The 17,914-nt window shown below is 55.1% G+C and overlaps 1 protein-coding gene across 1 annotated transcript in view; it reads left to right on the top strand.

Moving 5' to 3' along the window:
• LOC118382047 (leucine-rich repeat-containing protein 24-like) overlaps positions 1-17,684 on the top strand; it is a 37,612-nt gene extending 19,928 nt beyond the window's left edge. The window contains exons 5-6 of the mRNA XM_052464303.1: positions 16,719-16,901; positions 17,175-17,684. Coding sequence (XP_052320263.1) covers positions 16,719-16,901; positions 17,175-17,684 — 693 coding nt within the window. The remainder of the gene's footprint in view (positions 1-16,718; positions 16,902-17,174) is intronic.
• The last annotated feature ends 230 nt before the right edge of the window (positions 17,685-17,914 follow it).

The following is a 17,914-nucleotide window of genomic DNA, read 5'->3' as shown; positions in this document are numbered from 1 at the left end:
TAGGGTGGGCCAGGCCTCCTAATGAGATGTGGTAGGGTGGGCCAGGCCTCCTAATGAGATGCGGTAGGGTGGGCCAGGCCTCCTAATGAGATGTGGTAGGGTGGGCCAGGCCTCCTAATGAGATGTGGTAGGGTGGGCCAGGCCTCCTAATGAGATGTGGTAGGGTGGGCCAGGCCTCCTAATGAGATGTGGTAGGGTGGGCCAGGCCTCCTAATGAGATGTGGTAGGGTGGGCCAGGCCTCCTAATGAGATGTGGTAGGGTGGGCCAGGCCTCCTAATGAGATGTGGTAGGGTGGGCCAGGCCTCCTAATGAGATGTGGTAGGGTGGGCCAGGCCTCCTAATGAGATGTGGGTAGGGGTGGGCCAGGCCTCCTAATGAGATGTGGTAGGGTGCCAGGCCTCTAATGAGATGTGGTAGGGTGGGCCAGGCCTCCTAATGAGATGTGGGTAGGGTGGGCCAGGCCTCCTAATGAGATGTGGTAGGGTGGGCCAGGCCTCCTAATGAGATGCCAGGCCTCCTAATGAGATGTGGTAGGGTGGGCCAGGCCTCCTAATGAGATGTGGTAGGGTGGGCCAGGCCTCCTAATGAGATGTGGTAGGGTGGGCCAGGCCTCCTAATGAGATGTGGTAGGGTGGGCCAGGCCTCCTAATGAGATGTGGTAGGGTGGGCCAGGCCTCCTAATGAGATGTGGTAGGCCTCCTAATGAGATGGGGGTGGCCTCCTAATGAGATGTGGTAGGGTGGGCCAGGCCTCCTAATGAGATGTGGTAGGGTGGGCCAGGCCTCCTAATGAGATGTGGTAGGGTGGGCCAGGCCTCCTAATGAGATGTGGTAGGGTGGGCCAGGCCTCCTAATGAGATGTGGTAGGGTGGGCCAGGCCTCCTAATGAGATGTGGTAGGGTGGGCCAGGCCTCTAATGAGATGTGGTAGGGTGGGCCAGGCCTCCTAATGAGATGTGGTAGGGTGGGCCAGGCCTCCTAATGAGATGTGGTAGGGTGGGCCAGGCCTCCTAATGAGATGTGGTAGGGTGGGCCAGGCCTCCTAGGAGATGGGCCCAGGCCTCCTAATGAGATGTGGTAGGGTGGGCCAGGCCTCCTAATGAGATGGGGTAGGGTGGGCCAGGCCTCCTAATGAGATGTGGTAGGGTGGGCCAGGCCTCCTAATGAGATGTGGTAGGGTGGGCCAGGCCTCCTAATGAGATGCGGTAGGGTGGGCCAGGCCTCCTAATGAGATGTGGTAGGGTGGGCCAGGCCTCCTAATGAGATGTGGTAGGGTGGGCCAGGCCTCCTAATGAGATGTGGTAGGGTGGGCCAGGCCTCCTAATGAGATGTGGTAGGGTGGGCCAGGCCTCCTAATGAGATGTGGTAGGGTGGGCCAGGCCTCCTAATGAGATGTGGTAGGGTGGGCCAGGCCTCCTAATGAGATGTGGTAGGGTGGGCCAGGCCTCCTAATGAGATGTGGTAGGGTGGGCCAGGCCTCCTAATGAGATGTGGTAGGGTGGGCCAGGCCTCCTAATGAGATGGGTAGGCCTCCTAATGAGATGGGCCAGGCCTCCTAATGAGATGTGGTAGGGTGGGCCAGGCCTCCTAATGAGATGCCCAGGCCTCCTAATGAGATGTGGTAGGGTGGGGAGGCCTCCTAATGAGATGTGGTAGGGTGGGCCAGGCCTCCTAATGAGATGTGGTAGGGTGGGCCAGGCCTCCTAATGAGATGTGGTAGGGTGGGCCAGGCCTCCTAATGAGATGTGGGGCCAGGCCTCCTAATGAGATGGGCCAGGCCTCCCTAATGAGATGTGGTAGGGTGGGCCAGGCCTCCTAATGAGATGTGGTAGGGTGGGCCAGGCCTCCTAATGAGATGTGGTAGGGTGGGCCAGGCCTCCTAATGAGATGTGGTAGGGTGGGCCAGGCCTCCTAATGAGATGTGGTAGGGTGGGCCAGGCCTCCTAATGAGATGTGGTAGGGTGGGCCAGGCCTCCTAATGAGATGTGGTAGGGTGGGCCAGGCCTCCTAATGAGATGCGGTAGGGTGGGCCAGGCCTCCTAATGAGATATTGAGATGCGGTAGGGTGGGCCAGGCCTCCTAATGAGATGCGGTAGGGTGGGCCAGGCCTCCTAATGAGATGGGCCAGGCCTCCAGGAGATGGGGGCCAGGCCTCCTAATGAGATGTGGTAGGGTGGGCCAGGCCTCCTAATGAGATGTGGTAGGGTGGGCCAGGCCTCCTAATGAGATGCGGTAGGGGGCCAGGCCTCCTAATGAGATGTGGTAGGGTGGGCCAGGCCTCCTGAGATGAGATGTGGTAGGGTGGGCCAGGCCTCCTAATGAGATGTGGTAGGGTGGGCCAGGCCTCCTAATGAGATGTGGTAGGGTGGGCCAGGCCTCCTAATGAGATGTGGTAGGGTGGGCCAGGCCTCCTAATGAGATGAGGGTGATCCTAATGAGATGTGGTAGGGTGGGCCAGGCCTCCTAATGAGATGTGGTAGGGTGGGCCAGGCCTCCTAATGAGATGTGGTAATGAGATGGTGGGCCAGGCCTCCTAATGAGATGTGGTAGGGTGGGCCAGGCCTCCTAATGAGATGTGGTAGGGTGGGCCAGGCCTCCTAATGAGATGGGGTAGGGTGGGCCAGGCCTCCTAATGAGATGTGGTAGGGTGGGCCAGGCCTCCTAATGAGATGTGGTAGGGTGGGCCAGGCCTCCTAATGAGATGTGGTAGGGTGGGCCAGGCCTCCTAATGAGATGTGGTAGGGTGGGCCAGGCCTCCTAATGAGATGTGGTAGGGTGGGCCAGGCCTCCTAATGAGATGTGGTAGGGTGGGCCAGGCCTCCTAATGAGATGGGGTAGGGTGGGCCAGGCCTCCTAATGAGATGTGGTAGGGTGGGCCAGGCCTCCTAATGAGATGTGGTAGGGTGGGCCAGGCCTCCTAATGAGATGTGGTAGGGTGGGCCAGGCCTCCTAATGAGATGTGGTAGGGTGGGCCAGGCCTCCTAATGAGATGTGGTAGAGATGGTGGGCCAGGCCTCCTAATGAGATGTGGTAGGGTGGGCCAGGCCTCCTAATGAGATGTGGTAGGGTGGGCCAGGCCTCCTAATGAGATGTGGTAGGGTGGGCCAGGCCTCCTAATGAGATGTGGTAGGGTGGGCCAGGCCTCCTAATGAGATGTGGTAGGGTGGGCCAGGCCTCCTAATGAGATGTGGTAGGGTGGGCCAGGCCTCCTAATGAGATGTGGTAGGGTGGGCCAGGCCTCCTAATGAGATGTGGTAGGGTGGGCCAGGCCTCCTAATGAGATGTGGTAGGGTGGGCCAGGCCTCCCTAATGAGATGTAGGGTAGGGGCCTGAGGCCAGGCCTCCTAATGAGATGTGGTAGGGTGGGCCAGGCCTCCTAATGAGATGTGGTAGGGTGGGCCAGGCCTCCTAATGAGATGTGGTAGGGTGGGCCAGGCCTCCTAATGAGATGTGGTAGGGTGGGCCAGGCCTCCTAATGAGATGTGGTAGGGTGGGGCCTCCTAATGAGATGTGGTAGGGTGGGCCAGGCCTCTAATGAGATGTGGTAGGGTGGGCCAGGCCTCCTAATGAGATGTGGTAGGGTGGGCCAGGCCTCCTAATGAGATGTGGTAGGGTGGGCCAGGCCTCCTAATGAGATGTGGTAGGGTGGGCCAGGCCTCCTAATGAGATGTGGTAGGGTGGGCCAGGCCTCCTAATGAGATGTGGTAGGGTGGGCCAGGCCTCCTAATGAGATGTGGTAGGGTGGGCCAGGCCTCCTAATGAGATGTGGTAGGGTGGGCCAGGCCTCCTAATGAGATGTGGTAGGGTGGGCCAGGCCTCCTAATGAGATGTGGTAGGGTGGGCCAGGCCTCCTAATGAGATGTGGTAGGGTGGGCCAGGCCTCCTAATGAGATGTGGTAGGTAGAGATGTGGGGCCAGGCCTCCTAATGAGATGTGGTAGGGTGTGGGCCAGGCCTCCTAATGAGATGTGGTAGGGTGGGCCAGGCCTCCTAATGAGATGTGGTAGGGTGGGCCAGGCCTCCTAATGAGATGTGGTAGGGTGGGCCAGGCCTCCTAATGAGATGTGGTAGGGTGGGCCAGGCCTCCTAATGAGATGTGGTAGGGTGGGCCAGGCCTCCTAATGAGATGTGGTAGGGTGGGCCAGGCCTCCTAATGAGATGTGGTAGGGTGGGCCAGGCCTCCTAATGAGATGTGGTAGGGTGGGCCAGGCCTCCTAATGAGATGTGGTAGGGTGGGCCAGGCCTCCTAATGAGATGTGGTAGGGTGGGCCAGGCCTCCTAATGAGATGTGGTAGGGTGGGCCAGGCCTCCTAATGAGATGTGGTAGGGTGGGCCAGGCCTCCTAATGAGATGTGGTAGGGTGGGCCAGGCCTCCTAATGAGATGTGGTAGGGTGGGCCAGGCCTCCTAATGAGATGTGGTAGGGTGGGCCAGGCCTCCTAATGAGATGTGGTAGGGTGGGCCAGGCCTCCTAATGAGATGTGGTAGGGTGGGCCAGGCCTCCTAATGAGATGTGGTAGGGTGGGCCAGGCCTCCTAATGAGATGTGGTAGGGTGGGCCAGGCCTCCTAATGAGATGTGGTAGGGTGGGCCAGGCCTCCTAATGAGATGTGGTAGGGTGGGCCAGGCCTCCTAATGAGATGTGGTAGGGTGGGCCAGGCCTCCTAATGAGATGTGGTAGGGCCTCCTAATGAGATGTGGTAGGGTGGGCCAGGCCTCCTAATGAGATGTGGTAGGGTGGGCCAGGCCTCCTAATGAGATGGCCTCCTAATGAGATGTAGGGAGATGGGCCAGGCCTCCTAATGAGATGTGGTAGGGTGGGCCAGGCCTCCTAATGAGATGTGGTAGGGTGGGCCAGGCCTCCTAATGAGATGTGGTAGGGTGGGCCAGGCCTCCTAATGAGATGTGGTAGGGTGGGCCAGGCCTCCTAATGAGATGTGGTAGGGTGGGCCAGGCCTCCTAATGAGATGTGGTAGGGTGGGCCAGGCCTCCTAATGAGATGTGGGGTAGGCCTCCTAATGAGATGTAGGGCCAGGCCTCCTAATGAGATGTGGTAGGGTGGGCCAGGCCTCCTAATGAGATGAGGGTGGGCCAGGCCTCCTAATGAGATGTGGGTAGGGTGGGCCAGGCCTCCTAATGAGATGTGGTAGGGTGGGCCAGGCCTCCTAATGAGATGTGGTAGGGTGGGCCAGGCCTCCTAATGAGATGTGGTAGGGTGGGCCAGGCCTCTAATGAGATGTGGTAGGGTGGGCCAGGCCTCCTAATGAGATGTGGTAGGGTGGGCCAGGCCTCCTAATGAGATGTGGTAGGGTGGGCCAGGCCTCCTAATGAGATGTGGTAGGGTGGGCCAGGCCTCCTAATGAGATGTGGTAGGGTGGGCCAGGCCTCCTAATGAGATGTGGTAGGGTGGGCCAGGCCTCCTAATGAGATGTGGTAGGGTGGGCCAGGCCTCCTAATGAGGGTGGGCCAGGCCTCCTAATGAGATGGGTAGGGTGGGCCAGGCCTCCTAATGAGATGTGGTAGGGTGGGCCAGGCCTCCTAATGAGATGTGGTAGGGTGGGCCAGGCCTCCTAATGAGATGTGGTAGGGTGGGCCAGGCCTCCTAATGAGATGTGGTAGGGTGGGCCAGGCCTCCTAATGAGATGCGGTAGGGTGGGCCAGGCCTCCTAATGAGATGTGGTAGGGTGGGCCAGGCCTCCTAATGAGATGTGGTAGGGTGGGCCAGGCCTCCCAGGCCTCCTAATGAGATGTGGTAGGGTGGGCCAGGCCTCCTAATGAGATGTGGTAGGGTGGGCCAGGCCTCCTAATGAGATGTGGTAGGGTGGAGATGTGGTAGGCCTCCTAATGAGATGTGGTAGGGTGGGCCAGGCCTCCTAATGAGATGTGGTAGGGTGGGCCAGGCCTCCTAATGAGATGTGGTAGGGTGGGCCAATGGCCTCCAGGCCTCCTAATGAGATGTGGTAGGGTGGGCCAGGCCTCCTAATGAGATGTGGTAGGGTGGGCCAGGCCTCCTAATGAGATGTGGTAGGGTGGGCCAGGCCTCCTAATGAGATGTGGTAGGGTGGGCCAGGCCTCCTAATGAGATGTGGTAGGGTGGGCCAGGCCTCCTAATGAGATGTGGTAGGGTGGGCCAGGCCTCCTAATGAGATGTGGTAGGGTGGGCCAGGCCTCCTAATGAGATGTGGTAGGGTGGGCCAGGCCTCCTAATGAGATGTGGTAGGGTGGGCCAGGCCTCCTAATGAGATGTGGTAGGGTGGGCCAGGCCTCCTAATGAGATGCCTCCTAATGAGATGTGGTAGGAGATGTGGTGGGCCAGGCCTCCTAATGAGATGTGGTAGGGTGGGCCAGGCCTCCTAATGAGATGTGGTAGGGTGGGCCAGGCCTCCTAATGAGATGTGGTAGGGTGGGCCAGGCCTCCTAATGAGATGTGGTAGGGTGGGCCAGGCCTCCTAATGAGATGTGGTAGGGTGGGCCAGGCCTCCTAATGAGATGTGGTAGGGTGGGCCAGGCCTCCTAATGAGATGTGGTAGGGTGGGCCAGGCCTCCTAATGAGATGTGGTAGGGTGGGCCAGGCCTCTAATGAGATGTGGCCAGGCCTCCTAATGAGATGTGGTAGGGTGGGCCAGGCCTCCTAATGAGATGTGGTAGGGTGGGCCAGGCCTCCTAATGAGATGTGGTAGGGTGGGCCAGGCCTCCTAATGAGATGTGGTAGGGCCTCCTAATGAGATGTGGTAGGGTGGGCCAGGCCTCCTAATGAGATGTGGTAGGGTGGGCCAGGCCTCCTAATGAGATGTGGTAGGGTGGGCCAGGCCTCCTAATGAGATGTGGTAGGGTGGGCCAGGCCTCCTAATGAGATGTGGTAGGGTGGGCCAGGCCTCCTAATGAGATGTGGTAGGGTGGGCCAGGCCTCCTAATGAGATGTGGTAGGGTGGGCCAGGCCTCCTAATGAGATGTGGTAGGGTGGGCCAGGCCTCCTAATGAGATGTGGTAGGGTGGGCCAGGCCTCCTAATGAGATGTGGTAGGGTGGGCCAGGCCTCCTAATGAGATGTGGTAGGGTGGGCCAGGCCTCCTAATGAGATGTGGTAGGGTGGGCCAGGCCTCCTAATGAGATGTGGTAGGGTGGGCCAGGCCTCCTAATGAGATGTGGTAGGGTGGGCCAGGCCTCCTAATGAGATGTGGTAGGGTGGGCCAGGCCTCCTAATGAGATGTGGTAGGGTGGGCCAGGCCTCCTAATGAGATGTGGTAGGGCCAGGCCTCTAATGAGGCCAGGCCTCCTAATGAGATGTGGTAGGGTGGGCCAGGCTCCTAATGAGATGTGGTAGGGTGGGCCAGGCCTCCTAATGAGATGCCCAGGCCTCCTAATGAGATGCGGTAGGGTGGGCCAGGCCTCCTAATGAGATGTGGTAGGGTGGGCCAGGCCTCCTAATGAGATGTGGTAGGGTGGGCCAGGCCTCCTAATGAGATGTGGGGTGGGCCAGGCCTCCTAATGAGTGGGCCAGGCCTCCTAATGAGATGTGGTAGGGTGGGCCAGGCCTCCTAATGAGATGTGGTAGGGTGGGCCAGGCCTCCTAATGAGATGTGGTAGGGTGGGCCAGGCCTCCTAATGAGATGTGGTAGGGTGGGCCAGGCCTCCTAATGAGATGTGGTAGGGTGGGCCAGGCCTCCTAATGAGATGTGGTAGGGTGGGCCAGGCCTCCTAATGAGATGTGGTAGGGTGGGCCAGGCCTCCTAATGAGATGTGGTAGGGTGGGCCAGGCCTCCTAATGAGATGTGGTAGGGTGGGCAGGCCTCCTAATGAGATGTGGTAGGGTGGGCCAGGCCTCCTAATGAGATGTGGTAGGGTGGGCCAGGCCTCCTAATGAGATGGCCAGGCCTCCTCCTAATGAGATGTGGTAGGGTGGGCCAGGCCTCCTAATGAGATGTGGTAGGGTGGGCCAGGCCTCCTAATGAGATGTGGTAGGGTGGGCCAGGCCTCCTAATGAGATGTGGTAGGGTGGGCCAGGCCTCCTAATGAGATGTGGTAGGGTGGGCCAGGCCTCCTAATGAGATGTGGTAGGGTGGGCCAGGCCTCCTAATGAGATGTGGTAGGGTGGGCCAGGCCTCCTAATGAGATGCGGTAGGGTGGGCCAGGCCTCCTAATGAGATGTGGTAGGGTGGGCCAGGCCTCCTAATGAGATGTGGTAGGGTGGGCCAGGCCTCCTAATGAGATGTGGTAGGGTGGGCCAGGCCTCCTAATGAGATGTGGTAGGGTGGGCCAGGCCTCCTAATGAGATGTGGTAGGGTGGGCCAGGCCTCCTAATGAGATGTGGTAGGGTGGGCCAGGCCTCCTAATGAGATGTGGTAGGGTGGGCCAGGCCTCCTAATGAGATGTGGTAGGGTGGGCCAGGCCTCCTAATGAGATGTGGTAGGGTGGGCCAGGCCTCCTAATGAGATGTGGTAGGGTGGGCCAGGCCTCCTAATGAGATGTGGTAGGGTGGGCCAGGCCTCCTAATGAGATGTGGTAGGGTGGGCCAGGCCTCCTAATGAGATGTGGTAGGGTGGGCCAGGCCTCCTAATGAGATGTGGTAGGGTGGGCCAGGCCTCCTAATGAGATGTGGTAGGGTGGGCCAGGCCTCCTAATGAGATGTGGTAGGGTGGGCCAGGCCTCCTAATGAGATGTGGTAGGGTGGGCCAGGCCTCCTAGATGAGATGGTAGGGTGGGCCAGGCCTCCCTAATGAGATGTGGTAGGGTGGGCCAGGCCTCCTAATGAGATGTGGTAGGGTGGGCCAGGCCTCCTAATGAGATGTGGTAGGGTGGGCCAGGCCTCCTAATGAGATGTGGTAGGGTGGGATGTGGTAGGGTGGGCCAGGCCTCCTAATGAGATGTGGTAGGGTGGGCCAGGCCTCCTAATGAGATGTGGTAGGGTGGGCCAGGCCTCCTAATGAGATGTGGTAGGGTGGGCCAGGCCTCCTAATGAGATGTGGTAGGGTGGGCCAGGCCTCCTAATGAGATGTGGTAGGGTGGGCCAGGCCTCCTAATGAGATGTGGTAGGGTGGGCCAGGCCTCCTAATGAGATGTGGTAGGGTGGGCCAGGCCTCCTAATGAGATGTGGTAGGGTGGAGATGTGGTAGGCCTCCTCCTAATGAGATGCGGTAGGGTGGGCCAGGCCTCCTAATGAGATGCGGTAGGGTGGGCCAGGCCTCCTAATGAGATGCGGTAGGGTGGGCCAGGCCTCCTAATGAGATGTGGTAGGGTGGGCCAGGCCTCCTAATGAGATGGGGGTGGCCAGGCCTCCTAATGAGATGTGGTAGGGTGGGCCAGGCCTCCTAATGAGATGTGGTAGGGTGGGCCAGGCCTCCTAATGAGATGTGGTAGGGTGGGCCAGGCCTCCTAATGAGATGTGGTAGGGTGGGCCAGGCCTCCTAATGAGATGTGGTAGGGTGGGCCAGGCCTCCTAATGAGATGTGGTAGGGTGGGCCAGGCCTCCTAATGAGATGTGGTAGGGTGGGCCAGGCCTCCTAATGAGATGTGGTAGGGTGGGCCAGGCCTCCTAATGAGATGCGGTAGGGTGGGCCAGGCCTCCTAATGAGATGTGGTAGGGTGGGCCAGGCCTCCTAATGAGATGTGGTAGGGTGGGCCAGGCCTCCTAATGAGATGTGGTAGGGTGGGCCAGGCCTCCTAATGAGATGTGGTAGGGTGGGCCAGGCCTCCTAATGAGATGTGGTAGGGTGGGCCAGGCCTCCTAATGAGATGTGGTAGGGTGGGCCAGGCCTCCTAATGAGATGTGGTAGGGTGGGCCAGGCCTCCTAATGAGATGTGGTAGGGTGGGCCAGGCCTCCTAATGAGATGCGGTAGGGTGGGCCAGGCCTCCTAATGAGATGTGGTAGGGTGGGCCAGGCCTCCTAATGAGATGATGGGTGGGCCAGGCCTCCTAATGAGATAGGGTGGGCCAGGCCTCCTAATGAGATGTGGTAGGGTGGGCCAGGCCTCCTAATGAGATGTGGTAGGGTGGGCCAGGCCTCCTAATGAGATGTGGTAGGGTGGGCCAGGCCTCCTAATGAGATGTGGTAGGGTGGGCCAGGCCTCCTAATGAGATGCGGTAGGGTGGGCCAGGCCTCCTAATGAGATGTGGTAGGGTGGGCCAGGCCTCCTAATGAGATGTGGTAGGGTGGGCCAGGCCTCCTAATGAGATGCGGTAGGGTGGGCCAGGCCTCCTAATGAGATGCGGTAGGGTGGGCCAGGCCTCCTAATGAGATGTGGTAGGGTGGGCCAGGCCTCCTAATGAGATGTGGTAGGGTGGGCCAGGCCTCCTAATGAGATGTGGTAGGGTGGGCCAGGCCTCCTAATGAGATGTGGTAGGGTGGGCCAGGCCTCCTAATGAGATGTGGTAGGGTGGGCCAGGCCTCCTAATGAGATGGTGGTAGAGATGTGGGCCAGGCCTCCCTAATGAGATGTGGTAGGGTGGGCCAGGCCTCCTAATGAGATGTGGTAGGGTGGGCCAGGCCTCCTAATGAGATGTGGTAGGGTGGGCCAGGCCTCCTAATGAGATGCGGTAGGGTGGGCCAGGCCTCCTAATGAGATGTGGTAGGGTGGGCCAGGCCTCCTAATGAGATGTGGTAGGGTGGGCCAGGCCTCCTAATGAGATGTGGTAGGGTGGGCCAGGCCTCCTAATGAGATGTGGTAGGGTGGGCCAGGCCTCCTAATGAGATGTGGTAGGGTGGGCCAGGCCTCCTAATGAGATGTGGTAGGGTGGGCCAGGCCTCCTAATGAGATGCGGTAGGGTGGGCCAGGCCTCCTAATGAGATGTGGCAGTGCGGTAGGGTGGGCCAGGCCTCCTAATGAGATGCGGTAGGGTGGGCCAGGCCTCCTAATGAGATGCGGTAGGGTGGGCCAGGCCTCCTAATGAGATGTGGTAGGGTGGGCCAGGCCTCCTAATGAGATGTGGTAGGGTAGGCCTCCTAATGAGATGTGGGGGTGGGCCAGGCCTCTAATGAGATGTGGTAGGGTGGGCCAGGCCTCCCAATGAGATACAGTAGGGTGGGCCAGGCCTCCTAATGAGATGCGGTAGGGTGGGCCAGGCCTCCTAATGAGATGTGGTAGGGTGGGCCAGGCCTCCTAATGAGATGTGGTGGGCCAGGCCTCCTAATGAGATGTGGCCAGGCCTCCTAATGAGATGTGGTAGGGTGGGCCAGGCCTCCTAATGAGATGTGGTAGGGTGGGCCAGGCCTCCTAATGAGATGTGGTAGGGTGGGCCAGGCCTCCTAATGAGATGTGGTAGGGTGGGCCAGGCCTCCTAATGAGATGTGGTAGGGTGGGCCAGGCCTCCTAATGAGATGTGGTAGGGTGGGCCAGGCCTCCTAATGAGATGTGGTAGGGTGGGCCAGGCCTCCTAATGAGATGTGGTAGGGTGGGCCAGGCCTCCTAATGAGATGCGGTAGGGTGGGCCAGGCCTCCTAATGAGATGCGGTAGGGTGGGCCAGGCCTCCTAATGAGATGTGGTAGGGTGGTCCAGGCCTCCAAATGAGATATTGAGATGTGGTAGGGTAGGCCAGGCCTCCTAATGAGATGTGGTAGGGTGGGCCAGGCCTCCTAATGAGATATGGTAGGGTGGGCCAGGCCTCCTAATGAGATGTGGTAGGGTGGGCCAGGCCTCCTAATGAGATGTGGTAGGGTGGGCCAGGCCTCCTAATGAGATGTGGTAGGGTGGGCCAGGCCTCCTAATGAGATGTGGTAGGGTGGGCCAGGCCTCCTAATGAGATGTGGTAGGGTGGGCCAGGCCTCCTAATGAGATGTGGTAGGGTGGGCCAGGCCTCCTAATGAGATGTGGTAGGGTGGGCCAGGCCTCCTAATGAGATGTGGTAGGGTGGGCCAGGCCTCCTAATGAGATGTGGTAGGGTGGGCCAGGCCTGGATGTGGTAGGCCTCCTCCTAATGAGATGTGGTAGGGTGGGCCAGGCCTCCTAATGAGATGCGGTAGGGTGGGCCAGGCCTCCTAATGAGATGTGGTAGGGTGGGCCAGGCCTCCTAATGAGATGTGGTAGGGTGGGCCAGGCCTCCTAATGAGATGTGGTAGGGTGGGCCAGGCCTCCTAATGAGATGTGGTAGGGTGGGCCAGGCCTCCTAATGAGATGCGGTAGGGTGGGCCAGGCCTCCTAATGAGATGTGGTAGGGTGGGCCAGGCCTCCTAATGAGATGTGGTAGGGTGGGCCAGGCCTCCTAATGAGATGTGGTAGGGTGGGCCAGGCCTCCTAATGAGATGTGGTAGGGTGGGCCAGGCCTCCTAATGAGATGCGGTAGGGTGGGCCAGGCCTCCTAATGAGATGTGGTAGGGTGGGCCAGGCCCCTAATGAGATGTGGTAGGGTGGGCCAGGCCTCCTAATGAGATGTGGTAGGGTGGGCCAGGCCTCCTAATGAGATGTGGTAGGGTGGGCCAGGCCTCCTAATGAGATGTGGTAGACCGTTTGCATGTGATCAGGGGTGTATTCATTCCGCCGATTCTGTAAACGTTTCTTCAACGGATGCAAACGGAACAAAACGGGCATAAACATACATTCATTTGTCCAATAGAAACTCTTGTTTGTCAACTGTTTGGACTAATGATTACACCCTAGATCAGCTAGATGCAGGTAAGACTGGACTAATGATTACACCCTAGATCAGCTAGATGCAGGCAAGAGGTGATACTGTGGGACTAATGATTACACCCTAGATCAGCTAGATGCAGGCAAGAGGTGATACTGTGGGACTAATGATTACACCCTAGATAAGCTAGATGCAGGTAGAGGTGATACTGTGGGACTAATGATTACACCCTAGATCAGCTAGATGCAGGTAAGAGGTGATACTGTGGGACTAATGATTACACCCTAGATCAGCTAGATGCAGGTAAGAGGTGATACTGTGGGACTAATGATTACACCTTAGATCAGCTAGATGCAGGCAGAGGTGATACTGTGGGACTAATGATTACACCCTAGATCAGCTAGATAAAGGTAAGAGGTGATACTGTGGGACTAATGATTACACCTTAGATCAGCTAGATGCAGGCAAGAGGTGATACTGTGGGACTAATGATTACACCCTAGATCAGCTAGATGTAGGTAAGAGGTGATACTGTTGGACTAATGATTACACCCTAGATCAGCTAGATGCAGGTAAGAGGTGATACTGTGGGACTAATGATTACACCCTAGATCAGCTAGATGCAGGTAAGAGGTGATACTGTTGGACTAATGACTACACCCTAGATCAGCTAGATACAGGTAAGACTGGACTAATGATTACACCCTAGATCAGCTAGATGTAGGTAAGAGGTGATACTGTTGGACTAATGATTACACCCTAGATCAGCTAGATGCAGGTAAGAGGTGATACTGTGGGACTAATGATTACACCCTAGATCAGCTAGATACAGGTAAGAGGTGATACTGTGGGACTAATGATTACACCCTAGATCAGCTAGATGCAGGTAAGAGGTGATACTGTGGGACTAATGATTACACCCTAGATCAGCTAGATGCAGGTAAGAGGTGATACTGTTGGACTAATGATTACACCCTAGATCAGCTAGATGCAGGTAAGAGGTGATACTGTGGGACTAATGATTACACCCTAGATCAGCTAGATGCAGGTAAGAGGTGATACTGTGGGACTAATGATTACACCCTAGATCAGCTAGATGCAGGTAAGAGGTGATACTGTGGGACTAATGATTACACCCTAGATCAGCTAGATGCAGGTAAGAGGTGATACTGTGGGACTAATGATTACACCCTAGATCAGCTAGATGCAGGTAAGAGGTGATACTGTGGGACTAATGATTACACCCTAGATCAGCTAGATGCAGGTAAGAGGTGATACTGTGGGACTAATGATTACACCTTAGATCAGCTAGATGCAGGCAAGAGGTGATACTGTGGGACTAATGATTACACCTAGATCAGCTAGATAAAGGTAAGAGGTGATACTGTGGGACTAATGATTACACCTTAGATCAGCTAGATGCAGGCAAGAGGTGATACTGTGGGACTAATGATTACACCTAGATCAGCTAGATAAAGGTAAGAGGTGATACTGTGGGACTAATGATTACACCTAGATCAGCTAGATGCAGGTAAGAGGTGATACTGTGGGACTAATGATTACACCCTAGATCAGCTAGATGCAGGTAAGAGGTGATACTGTGGGACTAATGATTACACCCTAGATCAGCTAGATGCAGGTAAGACTGGACTAATGATTACACCTAGATCAGCTAGATGCAGGTAAGAGGTGATACTGTGGGACTAATTATTACACCCTAGATCAGCTAGAAGCAGGTAAGAGGTGATACTGTGGGACTAATGATTACACCCTAGATCAGCTAGATACAGGTAAGAGGTGATACTGTGGGACTAATGATTACACCTAGATCAGCTAGATGCAGGTAAGAGGTGATACTGTGGGACTAATGATTACACCTAGATCAGCTAGATGCAGGTAAGACTGGACTAATGATTACACCCTAGATCAGCTAGATGCAGGTAAGAGGTGATACTGTGGGACTAATTATTACACGCTAGATCAGCTAGAAGCAGGTAAGAGGTGATACTGTGGGACTAATGATTACACCTAGATCAGCTAGATACAGGTAAGAGGTGATACTGTGGGACTAATGATTACACCCTAGATCAGCTAGATGCAGGTAAGAGGTGATACTGTGGGACTAATGATTACACCTAGATCAGCTAGATGCAGGTAAGAGGTGATACTGTTGGACTAATGATTACACCCTAGATCAGCTAGATGCAGGTAGAGAGGTGATACTGTTGGACTAATGACTACACCCTAGATCAGCTAGATGCAGGTAAGAGGTGATACTGTGGGACTAATGATTACACCTAGATCAGCTAGATACAGGTAAGAGGTGATACTGTTGGACTAATGATTACACCCTAGATCAGCTAGATGTAGGTAAGAGGTGATACTGTTGGACTAATGATTACACCCTAGATCAGCTAGATGCAGGTAAGAGTGTGCATGCAGGTATTGAATGTCACTGTCTGTCACCTCAAATTTGTCTCTCGACCTGTGTGCACCTACGTTGTAAACTTTCATTCATAGACCAGGTTGTAGCAACCTCATGATGAGTACAGGGAACAGTAGAGTATCATGTAGTAACCTAAACCTATTGATGTTACATTGAACTGGGTGGATATGAATGACAGTAACCTAAACCCTATTGATGTTACATTGAACTGGGTGAATATGAATGACAGTAACCTAAACCTATCACTGTTACATTGAACTGGGTGAATATGAATGACAGTAACCTAAACCTATCACTGTTACATTGAACTGGGTGAATATGAATGACAGTAACCTAAACCTGTCACTGTTACATTGAACTGGGTGAATATGAATAACAGTAACCTAAACCCATCACTGTTACATTGAGCTGGGTGAATGACAGTAACCTAAACCTGTCACTGTTACATTGAGCTGGGTGAATGACAGTAACCTAAACCTGTCACTGTTACATTGAGCTGGGTGAATGACAGTAACCTAAACCCATCACTGTTACATTGAACTGGGTATGAATGACAGTAACCTAAACCTGTCACTGTTACATTGAGCTGGGTGAATGACAGTAACCTAAACCCATCACTGTTACATTGAACTGGGTGAATGACAGTAACCTAAACCTGTCACTGTTACATTGAGCTGGGTGAATGACAGTAACCTAAACCCATCACTGTTACATTGAGCTGGGTGAATGACAGTAACCTAAACCAGTCACTGTTACATTGAGCTGGGTGAATATGAATGACAGTAACCTAAACCCATCACTGTTACATTGATCTGGGTGGATATGAATGACAGTAACCTAAACCAGTCACTGTTACATTGAACTGGGTGAATGACAGTAACCTAAACCTGTCACTGTTACATTGAGCTGGGTGAATATGAATGACAGTAACCTAAACCTGTCACTGTTACATTGAGCTGGGTGAATATGAATGACAGTAACCTAAACCTGTCACTGTTACATTGAGCTGGGTGAATATGAATGACAGTAACCTAAACCTGTCACTGTTACATTGAGCTGGGTGAATGACAGTAACCTAAACCTGTCACTGTTACATTGAGCTGGGTGAATGACAGTAACCTAAACCCATCACTGTTACATTGAGCTGGGTGAATGACAGTAACCTAAACCTATCACTGTTACATTGAGCTGGGTGTGAATGACAGTAACCTAAACCTATCACTGTTACATTGAGCTGGGTGAATGACAGTAACCTAAACCCATCACTGTTACATTGAGCTGGGTGAATATGAATGACAGTAACCTAAACCTGTCACTGTTACATTGAGCTGGGTGAATATGAATGACAGTCATCCAATATGCTGTAATAGAAATAAGGCCGTGCTCATGAAAACGAGTCTTAAACCGCACTTACCACCACTACTGTACACACACACACACACACACACACACACACACACACACACACACACACACACACACACACACACACACACACACACACACACACACACACACAAACCTGTACACACACACACACATGCACACTCGTACACGCATACACCTGTAGACACATTCACATCTGTACACACAGACACGTACACGCACACCAGTACACACACGCACACAGAGAAACACACACACATCCCATGACACACACACACACTTGTACACGTTCCTCCACATGTCATCCATGGTGATCTTGATCCTACAGGTGTGTATCCCTCCTGTGTTACACCTGGAGCCCAGCCATCTCACCGTGCAGCTGGGAGAGAGTCTCAGAGTGGCCTGTCAGGCCTCTGGATACCCCCGGCCCCTGGTCACCTGGAGAAAGATCTCAATGGGCAGGGCACTGCTAGGGCCCAGAGGACTGCTGCAGGAGCTGGGAGGAGAGGGGGTGAAGAGGAGACAGGAGCTGGGAGGAGAGGGGGTGAAGAGGAGACAGGAGCTGGGAGGAGAGGGGGTGAAGAGGAGACAGGAGCTGGGAGGAGAGGGGATGAAGAGGAGACAGGAGCTGGGAGGAGAGGGGATGAAGAGGAGACAGGAGCTGGGAGGAGAGGGGGTGAAGAGGAGACAGGAGCTGGGAGGAGAGGGGGACATGAGGAGACAGGAAAGAGGAGGAGGGGTAGCAAGGGATGTGCGGGGGCCAGTTGGCGTGGCGACAGAGGAGGAAGTGGAGGGGGGAGAGAGGGAGAGCTTCGACCCAGACACAGGAAGTGGAATGCTGTACCTAAGCAACGTGACGGTGGCTCACGCCGGGCACTACGTGTGCGAGGCCTTGAACCCTGGGGGCGTGGCCCATATGACCTTTCACCTCGCCATCAACATGACATCATCAACCGCACTCTGGCCCCGGCTGCACTCCGCCTCGTCGTCCCTCTACCTGGGGGAGGTGGTCGGGGTCAACCAAGAGCCCCTGTACGAGGTGAGCAGTATGGACTTCTCGGCTCTGGGCCCGGCCACTCAGACAGTCATCGCAGTGAGCATCTCTCTGCTGGTTCTGATGGTTCTGCTTCTGCTGCTTATGATCTACAGTCGTCAGCAGCAACACAAACAGGTCTGGACGTGTCTTACTACTCAGTACACCCTTCAGCATGTAGTACTAACTGTATACTACTCAGTACACCCTTCAGCATGTAGTACTAACTGCATACTACTCAGTACACCCTTCAGCATGTAGTACTAACTGCATACTACTCAATACACCCTTCAGTATGTAGTACTAACTGTATACTACTCAATACACCCTTCAGTATGTAGTACTAACTGCATACTACTCAATACACCCTTCAGTATGTAGTACTAACTGCATACTACACAATACACCCTTCAGTATGTAGTACTAACTGTATACTACACAATACACCCTTCAGCATGTAGTACTAACTGCATACTACTCAATATACCCTT

The sequence above is a fragment of the Oncorhynchus keta genome, chromosome 15 (genome assembly GCF_023373465.1).
Source record: "Oncorhynchus keta strain PuntledgeMale-10-30-2019 chromosome 15, Oket_V2, whole genome shotgun sequence".
Taxonomy (NCBI): Eukaryota; Metazoa; Chordata; class Actinopteri; order Salmoniformes; family Salmonidae; genus Oncorhynchus; species Oncorhynchus keta.
The sequence above is the reverse complement of the archived record's forward strand: the minus strand, read 5'-3'. Positions and strand labels throughout refer to the sequence as shown.